We start from the raw sequence: 20,806 nt of genomic DNA on the forward strand, positions 1-20,806 counted from the left end.
GAGGAAACCAACATATGTGGGGGAGGGTGATTTAATCTTGTATTTTGTACAAAAACATCACGTTATAGGCGGACGGTTTCACTGGCTTTGAATGCCAAAGGGAACATGTTACATTCTATTGTAAATTCTGGATAGTTTGTGTGGGGATGTTTGGGGGCTGGACTCATCTATCTATAACGTTGGGCCTGAGAAGAATTTATATTGACTTCCCCTTTAAAGATCTTAAAATATGAATCACTTGATATAAGATTCTTAAGCAGTCATTTTCAAAGCATAGCGAGCTTGCAGGCCTGGGCAGAATCACCGATGCTATCCATCATGCAAACGTGTTGAAATTATCTGACAACTGGTTTGCCTGCCCTTCTCTGATGTAATAGATTGGAATACGGCCGCGTTTAGCGCATGTAGACCGCCGGAGAAGAAAGAACAGAATCGAAATAAAAGGCCGAAATTGTCGAATTGAGTACGCGGACAACACCTGCTATTGCAACGTCGGGTTCTTCAGATTATTGTTTTAATGCGTTGTTTTCTCACAGTAGACCGATTGCGCTTTTATGAATATTTGGCAACTTCTTTGCCTCTATGCCCTTATTAGTTGCAAGGCTAAGTTGTATTTCCACATTCCTCAGCACTAACCCAACAGTCCCGGTTTGTTAGAATGCGCTGCTACCTGTTATCCTCTCTGAACTCAAATATTTTTGGCCACTGCATAGTTGTAGGATTTTTGTATGAAGAATGCACGACTTTTTTTTGAGAATCGGCTAAATCCCCATCTCTTAAGAAGGGCAGTCGATGCTTCTGATAATTGCTGGATGCGTTCCGAGTTCAGCGGTTGAAATGGAGGGGGGTGGGGGGGGGGGGGGGGGAGGCAGATAGGTTCGCAACCTAGATCAAAACCAAAATATCGTATCGCAAAAAAAACCTAAGGCACAGATTTTAACAGCCCCGATTCAAGGATCAGGACTGAACCGTGGCAAATTTAGATCAATTGTCAATTTTTAAAAGTTTATGCAAGATCGTGTTCGCTCTGATCCACAGAGAGTTACTTCCCTCCCCTGAACTGGATAACACAACAATCTTCCTGTTAGCAAAACTAATCCTTGCCGAAAGTAGCCACCTGAGCGCCAGAGGGACTTAACTCGGTTTTCGTGTTGTCCATTTCTCTCGTTTCAATTCTGGAAGGAATTCTGGAAGGCTAACTGTTGTCAGACGGGGTGGGACATGTTGGGATGGATAACAGAGTTTGGGCCATATTTACATGTACTTCAGGGAAGCTGGAGTTGGCACGTCACTTTGTATAGCGCGGAGGCAAGTGCCACGTTTGGAAGGATGGGTTGCGAGTTGCTGATTCTGTTCCTGTGGCTCAGACCTGAACCATAATGTTGGCAGATATCTGAATGGCTGGTTGTAGTGATGGATTGAGTGCACGATGAATGTCTTGATTTCGCCCTTCTAATTTATGAGCTCTTTTCAGGTATGTTTTGATACCAACTGCAAAGTTGACGGGTTTTCTGTATGTTGCGTATACATTTACAGGGATTAAGCGTGACAGATTAATGGGACCTTGCATCTTCCCAAAAGATAGGTTACACACTCGGGGTGGGGAGGGGCTTTCCGTTCTCCAAAACTTTCTCGGGTTGCATGCCTGGTCATTTGTGATAGATAATTGATATAGTGTTCGATACTGAAAATCAAGCGATACGCACTCAGAGTGCCCGTCTAAAGACAGCTTTGACTTTTTTGGGTCCCATCTAATTGGAAACTAATATCTGAACATGTATAAATCGGTAGACTCCGTGTATCCAGCCCGTTAAACTTCCTTCGCAGTTCATTCATTGTAACTTCCCGTTTACAACGCAAATCGCGTCTGCATTAAATTAGCAGATCGGTTTTCATTATCTGATAACTGAGGTTCGTTCCTGTCACATTCATCCAACGTGTGGCTGTTATATAGTCCTGCTAATTATGAAGTAAGATTAAATCTCACAGTATTTTCCAATCAGAAAAAGTTTTCTTCCTTGGTAACGATGGGTGTGCAGATATCACATATTGGACCTGAATCTGAAGCAATTACTTCCAAATTTCAAAAACAGTTGTTTATAACTGATATATTAAGTTAGTTAAGAGAGCTACTAGGGGTTTAAACGAAAATACAATGTCTCTTGAAACTTTTTTAAATTTTCTTTATTTAATTTCAGATTTCTGTATATTCTGGCTTTTATCTTAAAAATGCCGAGCGACGAGTTTATTTGCACTCGGTTTTCACCATAGGAAACTTTTGTGTTGCAATCAGAAGTACTTAACGCAAATGATATGTCTTTCCACAGTCTTCTGAGGCTTGATGTTCTACCAGGCGGTTATCTGTTGACTTGTAACGAAGAACATTTATTATCAAGTGCTGAAACCATTCCATGTTTCAGTTTATTTTTTTTAATTGTTGAGCCAGTTTTCTAGTTAAACACTTCCCTCTTCAAGATCAATATCTAAAAAGCCAAATTTGTTTGATAATGTGTTCAAAACGGTCTTATTTGATTTATCCAAAAGCACGTTTTAAATTTTGTGAATTGGCAATAACCTGGCTAAAAAAAGATTCCACACTTGACGGGAGATGAACCGAAGGTTGTAGATTAAAACAGTATTTGCATTGGCTGTGTATCGATCATTTACATTCGCATCATTTACAAATCAAGATCATTTCAATGAATTTCAGTTTTAAATGTGTGGGGGGGGGGGGGGCGTGTGGTGAAATCTTAGAGACAGAGCGAGCCGTCTCCAAAAAGTACAGCAATTAAAATAATATAGTCCTTTGAAATGATTGCGTTTTTCCAAACATAATTCCGGTCAGATCCTGCGGAATAAAGACGTAAAGATGTCCGTTAGGTTCAGGAGCGTTTCTGTTTCGGAGCAAACAATTCCAGAAACGATGCCTTCCAATGTCAAAGCTTTCTAATGTCACGAGAGAATAGGAAGGCAATCCTTGGTTAGGCATTCCTTTAATGGTCGGTTGAGGGAGTAGTTCCACCTGAAGTTTGTTCTCGGATGCGCAAAATTACGAATCTTTTTCTGTATCTTATTATTCCACGTGTTTAAATGTGGCTTTTTGCTGGTCCTATAAACCGAATCATTGCAAGTTTCATGAATTCCTACCTGTTGATAAACGTCAAGCGTATATTAATGATTGAATTCTTTATTGCGTTCTGGTAAGGAACCTCCAGAATTCACAACTAAAATTTGAATTTTTGGTGCGATATTCCATTGTAACGTTTACATCTCACCAAAACCTTGCATAATTTTAATTTGTGAACTATTTCGCGGCAGACATATCATGTTTGTGTTGGATAATTGATTCATAATTCAGTTGTGCTTTACCATCAATTTTAACAATGTTGTTCGATGGTGACTTAAGGCCAACAAACAATTTATAGAAATGACTCTGAAGCCCAATTTTAAAAAAAATCTGAATTTCCTACTTTTAGTTCAAAGGTCCCAACATCCACCGTTGTCCTTTCCTGTGCAATGAGTCTTTTGAATGAAAGGCTCTTGAATTTATGGTCTAACATTTGGCAGACATCTGGGGTTCAATGCCAATTGACAACCAGCATGCACATTCATAATTGGTTACAAATACAAATTACTTTAACACCTTTACAATAGTAATTGACCAAGTCGAACAGGAGAATGAATCAAACTCATTGTTAAGAGCTTCATTTAATGTCATGAAGTGGGCCACCTGTGTGATCATGGGTACCATTCGTTTTGAGAGTTGTGACGACTAGTGCTATTTACAGGTGAGGATTGATCTGGTCAAATGGTGTGGGTCATCTTGTTGGATAGTAAACCAACTGGGTTAATTTCTTCTCCCCTTTTCAGGATGCTTTATTTTCTGAGCTGACCATTGCCCAGCAGCTTGATGCTACAGGGAGCATCTGTAGGGACAAGCCAGTGGTGTATTTGGAAGAGTTGGTGGTGTGAGAATGTAAAGTTTTAGATTATCTGGATGTTTATGTCTGATTAGTGAGGCAAAACTCACCTTTCTTTCACGGTGGAGGACAGGTAAAACTTCAGCACACACAAGTACATTAAGTTTACATTAAAAGGTTTAAAACATCTCTTGAAGTAGCTACATGCAAAAATGGCTAATGAGAACACATCCTTCCCTATTTGGCTGGAGCTCTATGCATTGTGTCCCTGTTCATTTCCAGACAAAATACTTACAGTAATGGTGTTGTGAGGAATAAACCAGACTAGGGCTGCCTAGACACCATGAATATTTTGCACCCAATCAGCAAGTTCCTGCAGTTATGTTGAAGGAAGTTTGCACCCACTTGTTTCTACTTGCTTTAATAATTTGTCCTACCAATTTTTGGTTTAGACTTTTGCACCTGAACTGTATAAACAGCACCTCTATGTATTTGACAATCATGATAAGAACAGAGTAGTGGTTCACTGGCTTGTCCAGGATCATGGCATTGCCCTCTTGTGTTGGTTCATTGCAGCTCCCAGCATCAGTTTGAAATGGTGATTAATGGTTGAGCACTGAGTATTAGTCAATGACTGCTGCAATGGTTAAATGACCAAACAGGCATTCCCAGAGGCTTAGACTAACAATCCAGAGACATGGGTTTACATGTTGCCATCTGAGAAATTTAAATTAAGATTAATTAAATAATAAAAATTGAAAAACTAGTTTAATAATGGTGATCATAAAAATTATCAGGTATAAAAACTCATTGGTTAATTAATGCCATCCAGGATAGGAAATTTAAATAATCTGCTCTTATTTAGTTAAGTCTTTGTTACTACAGTTGCACAGTAATATGTTTGGCTTTCAACTCCCCTTTAAAATGACCCAGAAAGTTATTCAGTTGTCCTAACTACTACAATACTATAGTTTTCCAAGAATATGCTCACTGCCATTTACTCAAGAGTAACTGGAGGTGAGCATAAATGCATATCTTGTCAGAAATGTTCACAGCCTAATAAAGAGAGTAATGCCATACAGGAATAGAATTAACCTAACTGCCTCTGTTGTTTAGACTCTATTATTGACAAAAAAAAACCCTTCACACCATCAATTCCCTGAGGATTAACTGGCTAATTTACTCCTGGTAATCATGCGGTGTGAAACGCCCCAACCTGGCAGGGCGAGTTAAATTCCTGTTAACTAGAATTCCCAACCTGGCTCTGACACTAGGAAGGAGGTGGAGGAACTCAGTCCATCTTCTGTCCAATACTCTATCACCCCTCAGAGGTCAACAGGAAAAACTGCAGTCTAGTGCAGTAAAAGGCAGTCAACCTTTCAGGCCTAAGATTCTGAAGAAGCTTTCAGGCTCCAAACATCGACAGCCTTTCTGCTTTTGATTAGGACTGTCTTGTATTTGATCATAAAGCTACCAAATCTAATGACTTTCTGAGCCCTGATTTGGAAAGAACGCCTTGTATTTACATGTGAGATGCTCTCTCTTTAGGTTCAGGGTTATGAGAGTGGCATTTAATCCTCTGTCCTTCTCCTGTGATAATATTGCTGAATAGTACACCAGATGAGCTCATGGTCACTCACATTTCCGTTGACTTATGCTGTACTAACTGTCCCCAGAGAGGTGTGTCCCCAGAGAGGTGTGTCCCCAGAGAGGTGTGTCCCCAGAGAGGTGTGTCCCCAGAGAGGTGTGTCCCCAGAGAGGTGTGTCCCCAGAGAGGTGTGTCCCCAGAGAGGTGTGTCCCCAGAGAGGTGTGTCCCCAGAGAGGTGTGTCCCCAGAGAGGTGTGTCCCCAGAGAGGTGTGTCCCCAGAGAGGTGTGTCCCCAGAGAGGTGTGTCCCCAGAGAGGTGTGTCCCCAGAGAGGTGTGTCCCCAGAGAGGTGTGTCCCCAGAGAGGTGTGTCCCCAGAGAGGTGTGTCCCCAGAGAGGTGTACAGACAAAATCGTGTGGGAGGACTATCGAATCTGTGAAAAGGGCATTGTTGCTACCAGAAACTTCGAATTATGAAGCCATGCCACTGAAACAGACCTTTTGGCCCTCCATATCTATGAGATTATCAAGTGCGCATGTATACTTTAAATTTTAATGTTAAATTTAGAGATACAGCGAGATAACAGGCCTTTCTGGCCCTCGAGTCCGTGCAAATACACCAATTAACCAACAAACCCCGTAGTTTATCCCATTTACCAGTTTTGGCATTTCAAGTGCTCGTCAATATATCTGTACTTACATTTATGTCAGTCCGAGCCTCCATTACCCTCTCGTGTAGTACATTCCAAATTCCAATCAGCCTCTGCTTGAAAAAAATATTCATATTCCCCTCTGCACCTCTTAATTACATTAAACGTACGGTTATTGACAGACTTGTTGGTCTTGTTCTCATCCATCACCAAGTGTTGCCGACTGGAACACACCAAGGTGTAAGAGTACGTGCTGTGGTATGCATTTAAGTAGCGTGTAACCGATGAGAAGAACCTATGGCGGTAGGAAATTGCTACATGCATACCCCATCAAACCCCCTTTCATGCTTCGAATTAAAGTATTCAGCACGTGGCGCTTCATAATAAAAAAAAATTGCAAGTTTCACTGTAACAAACAAAAGTATTGATTGTAAAAAATTAACTGTGTTTGTGCTAAGAGGTTATACAAGTTTTTCTGTGAAATTATTAGGTTTGAATGAAAGTACTTCTATTTATTATATGCAGCCACTTAGCAGCGTTTTGTATTCAAGATGGAACAGAGCTGGAGAGGAATGTAAATAGATTCCGATTCATGTTGCCCCAAATGTTGATGAAAGGTAAAGTGTCTCAATTGCCAAAGCCCGATAAGAGTAACACAACTTAATAAAACTGGTCTCGTGATGAAGTGCTCCAGCGCGAAACGCTGTGTGACCTGCTGAGTTTCTCCAGCAACTGTGATTTTACTTCAATTCCTGCATCTGCAGACTTTCGTGTTTCAGTCGTGTTATTTGATAGGTTACGTGAAACCACCAAGGGCTGTGATCATAATTCCAACCACAGTTTTATTTGTCTCTGATCGGCTCTCTCCAGCCGCATCATTGCCAGCGTGGTTTGTCAACTCACCTGTTGCACGCAGCACGTGGGTGGGTGCCCAGGAACCAGTTAAAACATTGGTGTGGAGACTGAGTTCAGGAAATCTAATTCCAATTCGCAGGTGCATTGTTTCCACTGGCAATGTCACCCTATATTAATTACAGTTTCAATTCAAAAATACCACGTGCTCGAATAGAATTCGATCCATTCCAGCCCGTTAGATCCACTCTGAGGAAAGATTCAACCACGAAACTCCCACAGGGCCTCGGCTCCGTGTTTTCTTTGGGAAGTTAGAATGCAGAGCTAATCTGAGACCAGGCCGAAACCCTCCAAATCTTATCTTGCCTAAATGTGCGCTTAAATGCGTGTGTAGATGTCCCCGCCCCGCATTGTGATATTTAAAGTATGTTTGCAAAGTGGCACGATATCTAGAAAATGTAGACTGCCCGGTTAAATCCTGGGAATGTGAAGTTCTAATGCCAACATCGCTCGCAAAGTTTGAAAGCGCTTCGTCTTGACTGCTGGGTGGACACACTTCTCAGTCATAAAACAAGAAAGTCTGCGGACACTGAGGTCGAAGTAAAAACAATGCAGGAGAAACTCAGCAGATCAAACAGTGCACTTTGAATTGCAGAGATAAGGATACAGAACCAACATTTCAGACTTGAGCTCTTCATCAAGGTACTTTGCTGAGTTTCTCCAGCATTGTGTTTACCACTTCACTCTGACTTAAAGCCCGTCGTGCTTTAGACGATTGGTGTGAAATCAGCCCCTTTTAAACAATTCCGTATGCACCCGCTTGGAAATAACTCTGTATCAACATTAGAGTCAACTTGTCAATGTTTTACACCTTTGATCTTGCCATACTGTGTTCATGTGTTCTGCGCCAGATAGTTGTGGAAGCCAAATCACTGAATATTTTTAAGATGGGCATTCTCATGTTTTGATCAGCGGTCGCGTGTTTCGTTGTGGAGAACTGGCGGGAAAGTGAATTTGAGGCCAGCTCAGATTAGCCATGGAGCAAGGGAGGGTGTCTTATTTCTCCTCCTACTCCTTGTGTTCTAAGGAATCCATCTCTTCCTCATAGGTAGCCCAGTATATGGTATCATTTTTTTTTAAGTGTTCTAAAAATCCATTTCCTCTCCCCATCCCAAATTGGCCTCTTCGCCAAAAGAGCACCTTTTTCTGTTTTGGAACAAAAATGTCTGCTACTCGCCTAACCTTTCCCGCTGTGAAGCCCTTGACGCCCTCCTTGGTCATTACCACAGATACCCTTTTCTGAATAATCTGTGGTGCGTTACCGCACCAAGTGCTACGTATGTACCCACACGTGGTGCTCCCTGACTACAAAACACCAGGGACTTTTTTCTTCTCTTAGTGGCAACTCATCCGAGTCAAAATGGTTGGAACAATTTCTTTTCAGATGAAAGATCCAAACGATAATGATATCCCACAGACTCTCACCATGGTCACATCTCGCGACTCAATGTCCAGGTAGGGCCATCCGATATTTTAAAATATGTTGACATTCTGTCTGATCATTGAGTACCTCCCACTGTACTGAATATCAGTGTCATTTCGTGGCCACCCCAATGATTGGCGGTAAATGTGTGTGGAGGGTCAACAACATTCGCAATTCATCACAACTGCACTCACAACACTACATTCACAAGAATCCCTCACACTCTAAGATTCCAAACCAACAAAAGCATCGTCAGCTTTAAAACAAATAATAAGCATATATTACCGGTAGCATCTGGAACATTTATAAAGTGATGCATCTTTCCATACAGAAATCACCTTTTCCTCTCAGTAACAAACATATTGCTACAAACAGATCATATTACTCCGAACCCGAGGAAAATCTCCCCCCTCCCCCCTTTAATTGTGGTCAATTCCACTTTGTTGCTCAGAATTGTAGAACTTATTCGTCATTTTTTTTCCCATTTTTAAAGTAAGATGGTCGTGGTATTTATCTAGCTGCCTCTAAGCAGATCAGGGCGATTTTCATTGTCATTTTTACCCCATTGTGCTTTGAAAGGGAGTGGGCGGATTGCAGTGGCTGGGATTAGCCTGTCTGCCCAATTGCAACAGGCGGTCTCCTGAGAGCAGATGAACTCTCACAAAACACTCAACCATTTGAACAGCAACTCCCAACTACAAACCACTGCTCCGTCATGAAAGAGAGGCAAAAACACCAATCTAGCGGCAAGACATTGGACAAATCTGATATCCGAGGAATTTCACAAAGAACGAGCTCACACATAGCATCTAGCATTTTCATTTTAATAAAACAAACAGTACCAGCAGGAATTGAAGCAGAGGGCGACCATGATCATCTTTTTATCCCGCAGTGTGCTTCTGTCAGTTTATTACCCGCAGATGTTTCTTATCCTCACCAGCGGAAGTTACCTGTAAGTCGGAACAAACATTTTGTTTAAAATAAGTCCTCAGATATCTTAAAGTCAATTTACGCCGTAACTTTGTCGTTTCGCCTGTAAGTTCTAACACTCGGAAGAAAGAATGCTTTGCATTTTTTTTTCCTGTTGTCGGGTCTTCATCAAATGCCTGGTCATTCATACCTTTGCGTTACTCTGCTCTTTAGTTGTTCCAAAGACTGACACTTACTACAGTCCTACTACCACTTACACCGCCAGTTATTGAGCTGGTAGTTTCTCCCCTCCCCCTAAAATGTTTAAATAAATCTGTCAAACTGGCACTTGCTTCTTGCCAGAATAGGGAGGAAAAGTGTAAAAGCACGTTGCATTCGTTATCTGGAAAGGGTTTCGCTCAGCCCTGCTTTCTGATCTAGGCAGGGCAAAGTGCGTGTTGCTTTGGTTCTCTCTGATACTAAATTAGGTCCCGTCCTTCCCTGCGTCTAAAATCCCGTTCTGAAATTCATCCGTTTAAAATTAATCCACATTTACACATTCTCACCCTCCTCACTGGCCCTAATTATACGTTGTTCAGTCGGGTGCTTCAGAAAAGCTGTGGCTGTTTATTTTTCTCAAAGGGGGGACGGAAACGGCAGGCGTTTCGCGAGAGGGGAGAGAATGGAACTCTCTACGTTGTAGGACCTGCTCTCTGGTTTAACCCCTTCATCCTGTAGTTCCGTGTCAAACCGGGAAAGGATTACATGACTGCAGACCTTCTGGCGGCTTTCCGTCCAGTGCAATGTAGTTCTGGGCAGAAAGTGGACGGGCGCCAATTGAACCAAGTTATTTGGAAACACTTGCAGATGTGATTTTTTTTTTGCCCAGAGAGCCCATTCATGCAGTAGCCTTCTAGATTTGATGATGTTTATGCTGTGATTTGTTTTCATTGTTCTCTGTCGCTCTTCTATTTCAGAGCGTTATCATCCGTTGTGGCCTTGGGAGCGAATATCATTTGCAACAAGATCCCAGGACTGGCGCCCCGGCAGCGGGCAATCTGTCAGAGCCGCCCGGATGCCATCATCGTGATCGGGGAAGGCGCGCAGATGGGGATCAACGAGTGTCAGTATCAGTTCAGGTACGGCCGATGGAACTGCTCAGCCCTTGGAGAGAAAACCGTCTTCGGACAGGAGCTAAGAGTGGGTAAGTCAAACCAATGACCCCGATGTCAGCGTCCGAGAGTGCAACGAATGAAGGCCAGTGTTGTCCCGGCCTCAAGTGCCTTGCAGGCTTCTACCTATTTGCTCTTGAGTTCACTTTATTTTTACACCGTGACCATAACCCTGCGTGGTTGTGACCATTCTGTGTTGCACATTTCATGTTGATAATCATTTTAAATACTGTGGCTTAGCTCTCCTTTGGAGAGTTGGCTGAAGGAGGGGGGGGGGGGTGTTCTCTCTTTTTATATATATATACACACACACACACACACACACACACACACACACACACACACACACACACACACACACACACATATATAAAAGCAAGAGAGGAATTGTATAAACAGGAGTACAGTGTGAAAACATTACTGATGTATCAGGCGCTAAAAAATGTTCATGTTTAATTGCTGTATATGTCATATTTGTTTTTTTGAACGAATAAATAAAGTTTAAAAAAATACTGTGGTTTAGAACTTGGATGATGCGCGTTGTAGATTTCAAAATTATGTTGATAATGTGAACGCGGAACTCAGGTGTTGCTGCAACAGCTACTGTAATGGCATCACACGCCCTTTAAAACAAAAGGGCTATTGTTCGCAGTGAAGGTGTACCAATCTGATCAATGTGATATTCTCGGCTTCCGTACCCTGCCCACCCAAACGTGGAACATATCGACTTTTAGTGTCTTTTGTATCTGCAGAGTTGCGAACTGTTGCTAAATTAAGTTCAATGATTTATAAAGAATAGAGATGCGGTCGGACGACTTCAAACAGGGTGAAACTGTAATACATTCGCCGCGAAAGGCTCTGCCCAGCTCCCAGAGGTAAAATTACAATTTCCGGTTATAAAATGTGAGGCACCTGTTTAAAGATTTCGGTGTATCTAGATTGCGCAACCTTTTTTTAAATAAGTGTAATTTGTTTAGAGATAGGATTGATAATCATCGTGTTCAAAAGAAAATAAAGAATACAACTCTCTTATTCTTTCATGCGAGTTGTGCGTCATTGGCAAAGCCAACACAGATGCCCATCCCTGCATGCTCTCAAAAGATATTGAAGGTATAACCCCAATCCTGTTAGGTGACCAGCTCTAGGATAATTATACAATGAACTGCGGGGGAAAAACAGTGTGTGCGACTTGTTGGAGAACTTGTAGCAGGCAACCTGTCCTATTCATTCTAGGTGGTCAAGTAGGTGCTGGCAAAGTTGCACTGCATTATGCAGAGAATATACACGACAGGAAGGAATAACGGTTGAAGATGATGGAAGGGATGGTAAGCAAGCAGGGCTGCATCATGCTTTTTCAGTATTGTTGCAGCTGTGTTGACCCACTATGGATCCATTGCATCCAAAGTTGTCTCTGGATGATTTTAGGGAGTTGGGGAGATGTTGCACCTTTTGGCCTGCTGATATTGTGATAGTTAGCATTTTACTAATGTATAACTCGTAGATTTAATTGATTGTTCCAATTACATTTCTTGTCGTCAAGACTCCTCTCCACCCCTGGATGTGGGGTTTAAATTAGATTTGCAGGGGGATGGGAGCCAGAGTGCCAGAACATATTTGAAGTCATGACTTGCGCTTGACTTGGATTAAAGTGAGGGAGGGTTGCGCAGGTTGTCAGCCTCACTCTCTCTCGCCCTGGCCTATCTGGACCCAGTGGGCAAGACATAGTCGAGATGGCTGGAGACAGGTCAGGATGCAGTGGATGACTAGCAGTGTCCTGTATATGTGCCCTCTTAGCGCTCCACGACGCATTGCTGAGAATTGCTTTTCTGCCCGATGGTTTCTTCCGCACAGTCCACCGAATCCAGGCTTCACGTGCTAGGTAGATGGGTCCTGAGTGTTGTGAGTCCACGGCAGTTCTTGCTGTGTGCTCACAAGCCTCCTACCCATTGTTGGGCATCTTCATCCGCCTTTGCAATCATTGGGGGATTTCTCCTCTTCTGCCTGCTCTGCCATTGGGATGATCATCTAGTGGTGTAGTAATGACACTACCTTGTTTTTGCCTGTTCGCTGAAGTGGTTTGCAGGGTGTGGCACGAGGAGCCAACAAGGCAGAGATTTGGGAGATGAGTGAGGTCCAGGGATGTCTACCATCCCCACCTTAGTGAGGCGCAGCTATCAGCACCAAAGGTACTCCCTCTCCTCAGAGCTCCCTATACCCCAGAACATATATAGAGAGAAAATATGTGAAAATGACATCCACTGTTAGAAGTCAACAGGTTGCACATGGTGGAAATTTTCTAAAGTACAACTATTTCAATGCAAAGTGTATTGCAGGAAAGGCAGACAAGCTTAGAGCATGGATTGGCACATGAAATTATGACAATGTGGCCATTAGTGAAACTTGGTTGCAGGAAGGACAGGATTGGCAGCTCAGTATTCCAAGCTTTTGTTGCTTTAGACACATAAGAACAGGGTGGGGGTTGTGGGGGGGTGGGGGGAAGCAGGCGCAAAATGGGGAGGATTGGCATTGGTCATCAGGGAAAATGCAATACTGGATTTTCTTGCAGGGAACAAGACAGAACAGGTGACAGAAGAATGTGTTGGGGAACATTTTGTGCCCAGTGATCATATTGCAAGTTAATTGTGGAGAAGGATAGGTCTGGTACTTTGGTTGAAATTCTAAATTGGAGAAAGGCTAATTTTGAGAAAATGAAAAATGATCTAGAATACGTGGATTGGGATAAGTTGATTTCAGGTAAGGATGTGCAAGGTAAGTGGAGGACTTTCAAAGGTGAAATTTTGAGAGTACAGAGTTTCCTGTCAGGTTAGCAGAACCTTGTTTTTTGATGGACATTGAGGATCTGATTCAGAAGAAGAGAGAGGTGTAAAGCAGGTATAGGCAACATAGAGCAAATGAGGTACTTGAGTATAAAAAATGCAGGAAGGCACAAAAAAAAAGACATGAGGTTGCTTTGGCAGACAATATGAAGGAAAATCCTAAGAGTTTCTATAGGTATATTAACAGCAAAAGGATAGGGACAAAATTTGGCCCCTTGAAGATCAGAGTTTTTGTCTCTGACTGGAGCCAAAAGAGATGGGGGAGATCTTAAATGTGTTTTCTTTTAAAAATCAGTATTCACTCAGGATACAGGCACCAAGTTGTGGGAAGTAAGGAAAGCAAGTAGTGAGGTCATGGAACCTATAAAGATTAAAGAGGAAGAAGTGCTTGCTGCCTTAAAGCAAATAAGAGTGGACAAATCCCCATGACCTGACAAGATATTCCTCTGACGTTGCAGGAGGCTAGTGTAGAAATTGCAGGGCTCTGGCAGAAATACTTAAAATGTCCTTAACTACAGGTATGATGCCAGAGGATTGAAGGGTAGCTCACATTGTTCCATTGTTTTAAAAAATGCTCCAAAAGTAACGCAGGAAATTATAGGCTGGTGAGCCTGACATCAGTAGGAGGTAAATTATTGGAAGGTATTCTAAGAGATCAGATAGACAATTATTTGGATAGCCAGAAACTGATAAGAGATGGTCAACATGGCTTGGTGTGTGGTAGGTCGTGTTTAATCATCTTATAGAGTTTTTTGAGGAGGTTACTAGGAAAATTGGTAAAGGAAAGGCTGTGGATGTTGTCTACATGGACTTTAGTAAGGCCTTTGTCAAAGTCTTACTTGGGAGATTAGTCAGGAAGGTTCAGATGCTAGGTATTCATGTTTAAGTAATGAACTGGATTTGACAATGGCTGGATGAGAGAAGCCAGAGAGTAGTGGTAGAAGATTGCTTCACAGACTGGAGGCTTGTGACAAGTGGTGTGCCTCAGGAATTGGTGCTGGACCATTGTTGTTTGTTGTCTATATCAATGACGTGGATGATAATGTGGTAGATTGGATCAGCATGTTTGGAGATGACACTACGATTGGAGGTGTTGTGGACAGCGAAGAAGGTTTTCGAAGCTTGCAGAGGGATCTGGACCAGCTGTAAAAATGGCAGATGGAATTTCATGCAGATAAGTGTGAAGTGTTGCATTTTGGAAGGACAAACCAAGAAAGGACATACACTCTCAATGGTAGAGCACTGAGGAGTAGAGTAGAACAAAGGGACCTTGGAATAGAGATATATAATTCCCTGAAAATGGCATCGAAAGTACATAGGTTTGTAAAGAGAACTTTGGCATATTGGCCATTGTAAATCAAAGTATTGAGTATAGGAGCTAGAATGTTATAGTAAAGTTGTATAAGATATTGGTGAAGCCAAATTTTGAGTATTGTGTGCAATTTTGATCACTTAACTACAGGAAAAAATATCAATAAGATAGAAAGAGTGCAGGGAGATTTATTAGGATGTTGTCTGGACTTCAGGAACTGAGTTACAAGGAAAGGTTAAATAGGTTAGGACTTTATTCCCTGGAGCATAGAAGAATGAGTGGAGACTTGATAGTGGTATTTAAAATTATGAAGGGATAGACAAACTAAATGTAGACAGACTTTTTCCACTGAGGGTAGGTGAGCAACAAACCAGAGGACATGAGTTAGAGTGAAAGGGGAAAAGTTTAGGGGGAATGTGAGGGGAAACCTCTTCACACAGAGAATTGTAGGATTGTGGAACAAGCTGCCAACTGAGGTGGGAATTTAGGATGAATTTTAACAATTAAGAAGAATTTGGACAGGTCTGTGGATGGGAGAGGTATAGAGGGTTATGGGTTGGGTACAGGTCAGTGGGACTAGGCAAAAAAAATGGTTCTGCACAGACTAGAAGGGCTGAAGGGGCTCGTTTCTGTGCTAAAGTGTATTATGATTCTGTTTCTATGATGACTTTGTCTTTGATGACGCCAAAAAATGTAAAAATGATTAGATTCTCTTGATGGTACCAGCCATTGTATGACACTTGTAAAACACTATCTGCATGTATCAAGGCAAGCCACAAGTGGGCCCAAATTACTTCACAATCATGAATTACAACATCTTGAAGCTAATTCGTCATGTATATTAATTCTTGGGGCCTGAGCTGTGGTCACATAATTAATTTAAACATATCAGAATGGATTAAAATTTGAGCTTTAATTGTACTCTAGTCCTGTAATAATTATTATAAATAATACTCCTCCACATAAAGACTTACTGTACATGATTTGAAACACGGAATGCAGTTTGCTATATATGCAATATATTCTGAATTTGTCAATTGAATAGCTATACTTTTTTGCACTAGTACCAATCTTCAAATTTGAATCTTATCCATGCTAGTATTTCTAACATACAGATTAAGGTTTCTGCAAGGTTGGTGCACATTTGTTGGCTAGAGGGCTGTTTTGTTACTGTCCAACTATGGCATTTTTTTTTGTTGTGATACACGGTGGGGTGGCATGTTTGGCTTAGTGGTTAGCGGAATGCCTTTACAGCGCTAGCGATTGGGGCCCGGGTTCGAATCCTATGCTGTCTGTAAGGAGTTGGTACATTCTCCCAGTGTCCGCGTGGGTTTTCTCTGGGGTCTCCGGTTTCTTCCCACCATTTGAAATTTTCCAGGGGTGTAGATTAATTGGGTGTACATTGGGCAGCATGGACTTGTGGGCCAAAATTGCCTGTAACTGCTGTAGGTCTAAATTTATTGAGTAAACAACGGAATAACAAGTGACGAGTAACAAGAATGAGCAACAACATAGGCCAATTATAGATCTTTTCTTGAGGGCCCCATTTGTAACAAAAGCATTGACGTAAGGCAACAAAGTTTGACTGGAATAAAACACAATCTTTCAGTCTGTTACACACCAGCAACTAATAGTGCTGTTGAGACAGTGGGTCATATCTTGCTGGATATGGCCAGTGGTTCCAAAGGAAACTGCAGATGTCCAGCCATTCAAACATATTCATGTGTGGCAAATAGAAGATATATTGATAGATTCTAGGGATTACATCTATCAGAATCTGCTGGAAGAACTAATGATTGACTATTCAAGCCAAAAATCTATTGATGAAGGATTTTGGCCTGAAATGTTGACCATTCTTTTTCTCCTAACTTGCCCTACTGCAATCCTCCTGCAGATTGTGTTTTACTTTAGATTCAAGCACCTGTATGTCTCCAGCTAAATATATATTTGGACATTTACTGGATTTTCTATGGCATACATATGCATTGAAATTCAGCCAAGCAGGAACTTAGGAAAAACTCCACTTACAGTAAGGAAAAAGATCATATCAAAGATAATAAATTTTCACAGTTACAGTAGCGCAAGAAAAGAGTTGTTTCAATATGCAGAAAGGTTTTTGTGGCATTGGAGTAGTTATAATTCAGGTAATAAGGGGAAGTTCAACAGCCTGATAGCTGTTGGGGAACCTAGAGGCTTCCATACCTTCTTCCAGAAGGTAACAGTGAGATGAGGTTGTGACTTCTTCTTAATTAGGTGATGTAACATAATCAACTTCTGAACAATTAAAATTACATTTACTTAAAATATATTCATTATTAAATATCTCAAAATGTTAGTAATGTAAAAACTAATACATTTAAAGACAACTTTGAGGGAAGTCATAGACCTTCTGCTAATAATCACAAAAGCTGCAGATTATGGAATCTTGAATAGATTTTTTTCTTGAACCAAAGCCATTCAGTCCTCATCAATAACACTCTCCTGTCCTCACATTTAACGACTTTGACCTCCCATTTCTTCAGAAACAGGGTGTGCCACAAGGCACATATATCAGCTCCAGCTAAGGCAGTCTTTTTGTCTGGTATAAAGAATAGTTCCTGTTCTAACCCTATTCAGATACCACTCCCAACTCTCCTTCCACTACATCGACTGTATTGGTTCTCCATCCTGTACCAATGCAGAACTTGATCATTTTATTAAATTCAATCTGCCCATTGATTTACCTAGACTGTTTCTGACAGCTCTCTCCTCTTGACCTTTCTATTTCCATCTTGGAGGACAAACTATTCATGGATATTTCTTACAAACCCACCGACTCCTGTAGCTACCTGGATTATACCTCTTCCTATCCTGTCCCTAATAAAGATACCATCCCTTTCTCACAATTCCTCCACCTTCATCCTATCTGTTCCCAGGATGAGGCTTTCCACTTCAGGTCATCAGAGATGCTTCTTTAATAAATGTGGATTCCCTCTTACTATCATTGAATCAGCCCTCACTGTCCTTGCCCTACTTCCTCCCTGGCAGAACAATTCCCTCTGGTCCTCACTTTCCACTCCAACAAACTCTGCATCTGTCAAATAATCTTCTGACACTTCTGCTAACTTCAGTGTGATCCCAATATTAGCCACATATTCCCCTCTCCACTTTTCACAGGGATGTCTCTTTGATTACCCCCCCCCCACCCCCCCACACCCACTCTTCCCACCCTGAGGCACTTCCTACTGAAACTGCAGAAAGTGCAAAACTTGTCCCTACATCTCTCTCATTTCAATCCAAGGCCACAAGGAGGGGCCTTCCAGGTGAAGCAGAGCTTTACATTCACATCAGCTAAGCTAATCTACTGCATTCAGTGTACTCTGTGTGACCTCTTCTACAGTGAGCCAAACGCAAATTGGGTGACTGCTTTCCCGAACACTAACACTCTGTTTGTGGGTCTAAACTTGAGCTTCCTGAAGCCAACCACGTCAATGCCCCTAATCATTCCTGCAATGGCATCATTGGCTTCATCCATTATGGGGCAAGGCTAATAAACATAAACTTGAATTTTTAAATTTAGCCATATAGCATGGTAACAGGCCATTTCAGCCCATAAGCCATACTGGCCAATTACACCCAATTGATGTACGAACCCCCAGTACATTTTGAACAGTGGGAGGAAACCAGAGCCCCCGGGGCAAACCCAAGCAAACACAGGAAGATCGTACCAACTCCTTACAGGCAGCGCCGGAGTCAAATCCCGATTACTGACACTGTAACAGCATTGTGGTAACAACTATGCAAACCGTGCCGACCCTTATTCGTATTCAGCCATCCTTATACATGCTAGCAAGAACATCAATTTATTTACTTTTTGGTAACCCCCAACCTCAATTATTCAACTGTTTCCATTGCTCCTTAGCATACTCCTATATATTTTTTTCTCTCTAACATTCTTACCCTCCATTTCCTAATGTTTTCTCTCCCTACCTGTCTCTCCACCTCTCGCACCTCCTGTCCTGGTCCTATCCTCTGCTTCTTCCTCCCTTTTTATGCATATAATTTTGCCTATATTAGTCTTGATAAAGGATTCAGACTCAAAACAATGACTGGCCAGCTATGTTCCTCGATCAATTCTTTGCCTGCCTTTCTGTCAATGTTGTTGAGATGAAGATACAATCTTCGCACAGCACTAAGCCTAAGGTTTTGTCATGGTCAAGAACTCCTCACCATCTCAAAATTGCAGAGAGCCAGTAAGGTAAGCCCCATACATGTGGCCCAGATAAGAGCAGGAGTGCTGATTCTGCTTGATGAATTGGGCCCAATAAATTCTGGTCCAGTGAGTATTTCCTGTATATATTGCCAATCATTTGGGAAAATCTTTCGAAGTTTGAATTGAATTAATCACCTTTTTTAAATATAATTCTTAAAAATATTGAGGTGCTGGAATAACTAAATTACTCCATAATAATTCTAGGCCAAGTGTAAATTGGAGGTGGGTGATATATATAAAGTATCTTCCTCATCAAATTTTCAATTTAGTCTTGTTACATTAGTGCCTTGTTGAGTATCCATTATTTTCTAGTGTTCATTTAATTTTGAAGGTTGAAAAATAGCAAGATGTAGATCAGGAATGTCTCCTAAGTCTGAGGTTAAGCTATTCCTTATCATTTTGTGTGCTCCAATTTTATATTCTGATAGATTTCCTCCACTGTTGGGTAGTGTCTGACCATAAAGGCTGCTTGGACTCAGTATGTCCAAGTGATAAGCAAAGTGCCATGAACCAGCAGATTGGGAATGATGGCTTTTTGCTTCCATTTCACAGCAAGAAGCAAAGACTCATGGCAACAGAGACTATTTGGTATGCCGGCAGAACAGAGCTTTTGCCTGCACAAGCAACTTTTTTTTAAGTATTAAAAAGGCAGTATGAGAGTCATGTATCAAATATAACTTTATATTAGGCAACTTAATGTTAAAATGTTTATCTGGGCTTAAATCATTAGATGCTAGTGTTAATAAGTGACAAATGTTTGTTTAATTTTTTTTAAAAGGAACATATATGCATTAAAACCAGACAATAGATCACACGATTTTTTTTTGCTGCAAAATATCTCCCCCTAACAATTTAAAATGATTACTGCCTACTGAGCATTGCAATAGTCATAATTCCCCAAATCTTTGCATTTTCTTCAGTGGAGGTTGAGTCGGATGGCTGTTCCAAAAGGAGGACATGGTCATAGGTTACCATATATGTGTGTTTGTATTTGTTATTTTTGCAATACAGTTTAAATTTTATTTTAAAAGTTTTTAAATCTCTCCCTCTCCCTCTCTCCCTCCCCCTCCCTCTTCTCTCTCTCTCTCTCCCTCTCTCTCTCTCTCTCTCTCTCTCTCTCTTTCCCCCCCCCCCTCTTCTATTTGGAAATGGCCACCCTAAGGTTGAGTGGTGTAGAGAATGAAAATGAAATACCAGGCAATTTTCACGTGTGGGAGTTTGGTTTGTCCAGATTGGTTGTTGTGTTTCCAACTTGCAATTGTGACTACTTTACAAAATTACTTCATTAGCAATAATGCTTTGGGACCAGCTCAGATCATTTAAAGGCACCATATAATTGGTTGCCATTTTCTGAATGTCCATCAGTGCTAGTCTTGAATTCTTTTCAATCAAATAATTATTGACTATATGGAAATTAACTATTGCATTGGGACCAGATTCTTTGGTATTATCTTTTAAATTCATGATGTCGCTGAGACGATGCATCTATTACTGATACCAATTAACTACTGAAGTCGGGGAAAAAATATTGGCAGAAACAGCTGGGTTTTTTTCTAAGCAGTTAAGCATATCAATTCATTTTCCCAGAATGTCATCAGCCTAAGTCACTGGAACAAATCAGAGTGATTATAGACTTGTTCCTAAACAACATAAAAAACATTTCATAGAGAAAAACAAAAAGTTCATTCCCTCCTTTCTATTGCACTTGGGCTTTTTGTATTTCATCATCACAGGATAAACTGAATCTCCAGTACTCTTGTATCACCTATGTTAAGCCTTTGGTTACTTCACTTATTCATAAAGACAGAAGAGGAATCATGTTCACTAGTTCTT

General features: G+C 41.3%; 1 protein-coding gene and 1 long non-coding RNA gene across 6 annotated transcripts in view; one reads left to right on the top strand and one right to left on the bottom strand.

The window, feature by feature from the left end:
- The window catches only part of LOC138745936 (protein Wnt-7b), a 154,391-nt gene that overhangs the window by 58,507 nt on the left and 75,078 nt on the right, over positions 1-20,806 (top strand). The window contains exons 1-3 of one of the 5 annotated variants that reach the window (XM_069903489.1): positions 7,268-7,710; positions 8,453-8,523; positions 10,378-10,604. In XM_069903489.1, coding sequence (XP_069759590.1) covers positions 8,453-8,523; positions 10,378-10,604 — 298 coding nt within the window. In that variant the 5' untranslated portion in view covers positions 7,268-7,710. Of the gene's footprint in view, positions 1-7,267; positions 7,711-8,311; positions 8,524-9,328; positions 9,444-10,377; positions 10,605-20,806 lie in introns of those variants that run through there. The other 4 variants (XM_069903486.1, XM_069903487.1, XR_011346605.1 and 1 more) reach the window with 4 other exon arrangements.
- LOC138745941 (uncharacterized) lies at positions 9,302-10,118 on the bottom strand. Its single transcript, XR_011346609.1, has 2 exons — positions 9,967-10,118; positions 9,302-9,441 (listed from the first exon to the last, which is right to left on the bottom strand). It is a non-coding gene; the product is annotated as an uncharacterized lncRNA (long non-coding RNA).

This window comes from Narcine bancroftii, chromosome 11 (genome assembly GCF_036971445.1).
Source record: "Narcine bancroftii isolate sNarBan1 chromosome 11, sNarBan1.hap1, whole genome shotgun sequence".
In the NCBI taxonomy this organism is placed as follows: domain Eukaryota; kingdom Metazoa; phylum Chordata; class Chondrichthyes; order Torpediniformes; family Narcinidae; genus Narcine; species Narcine bancroftii.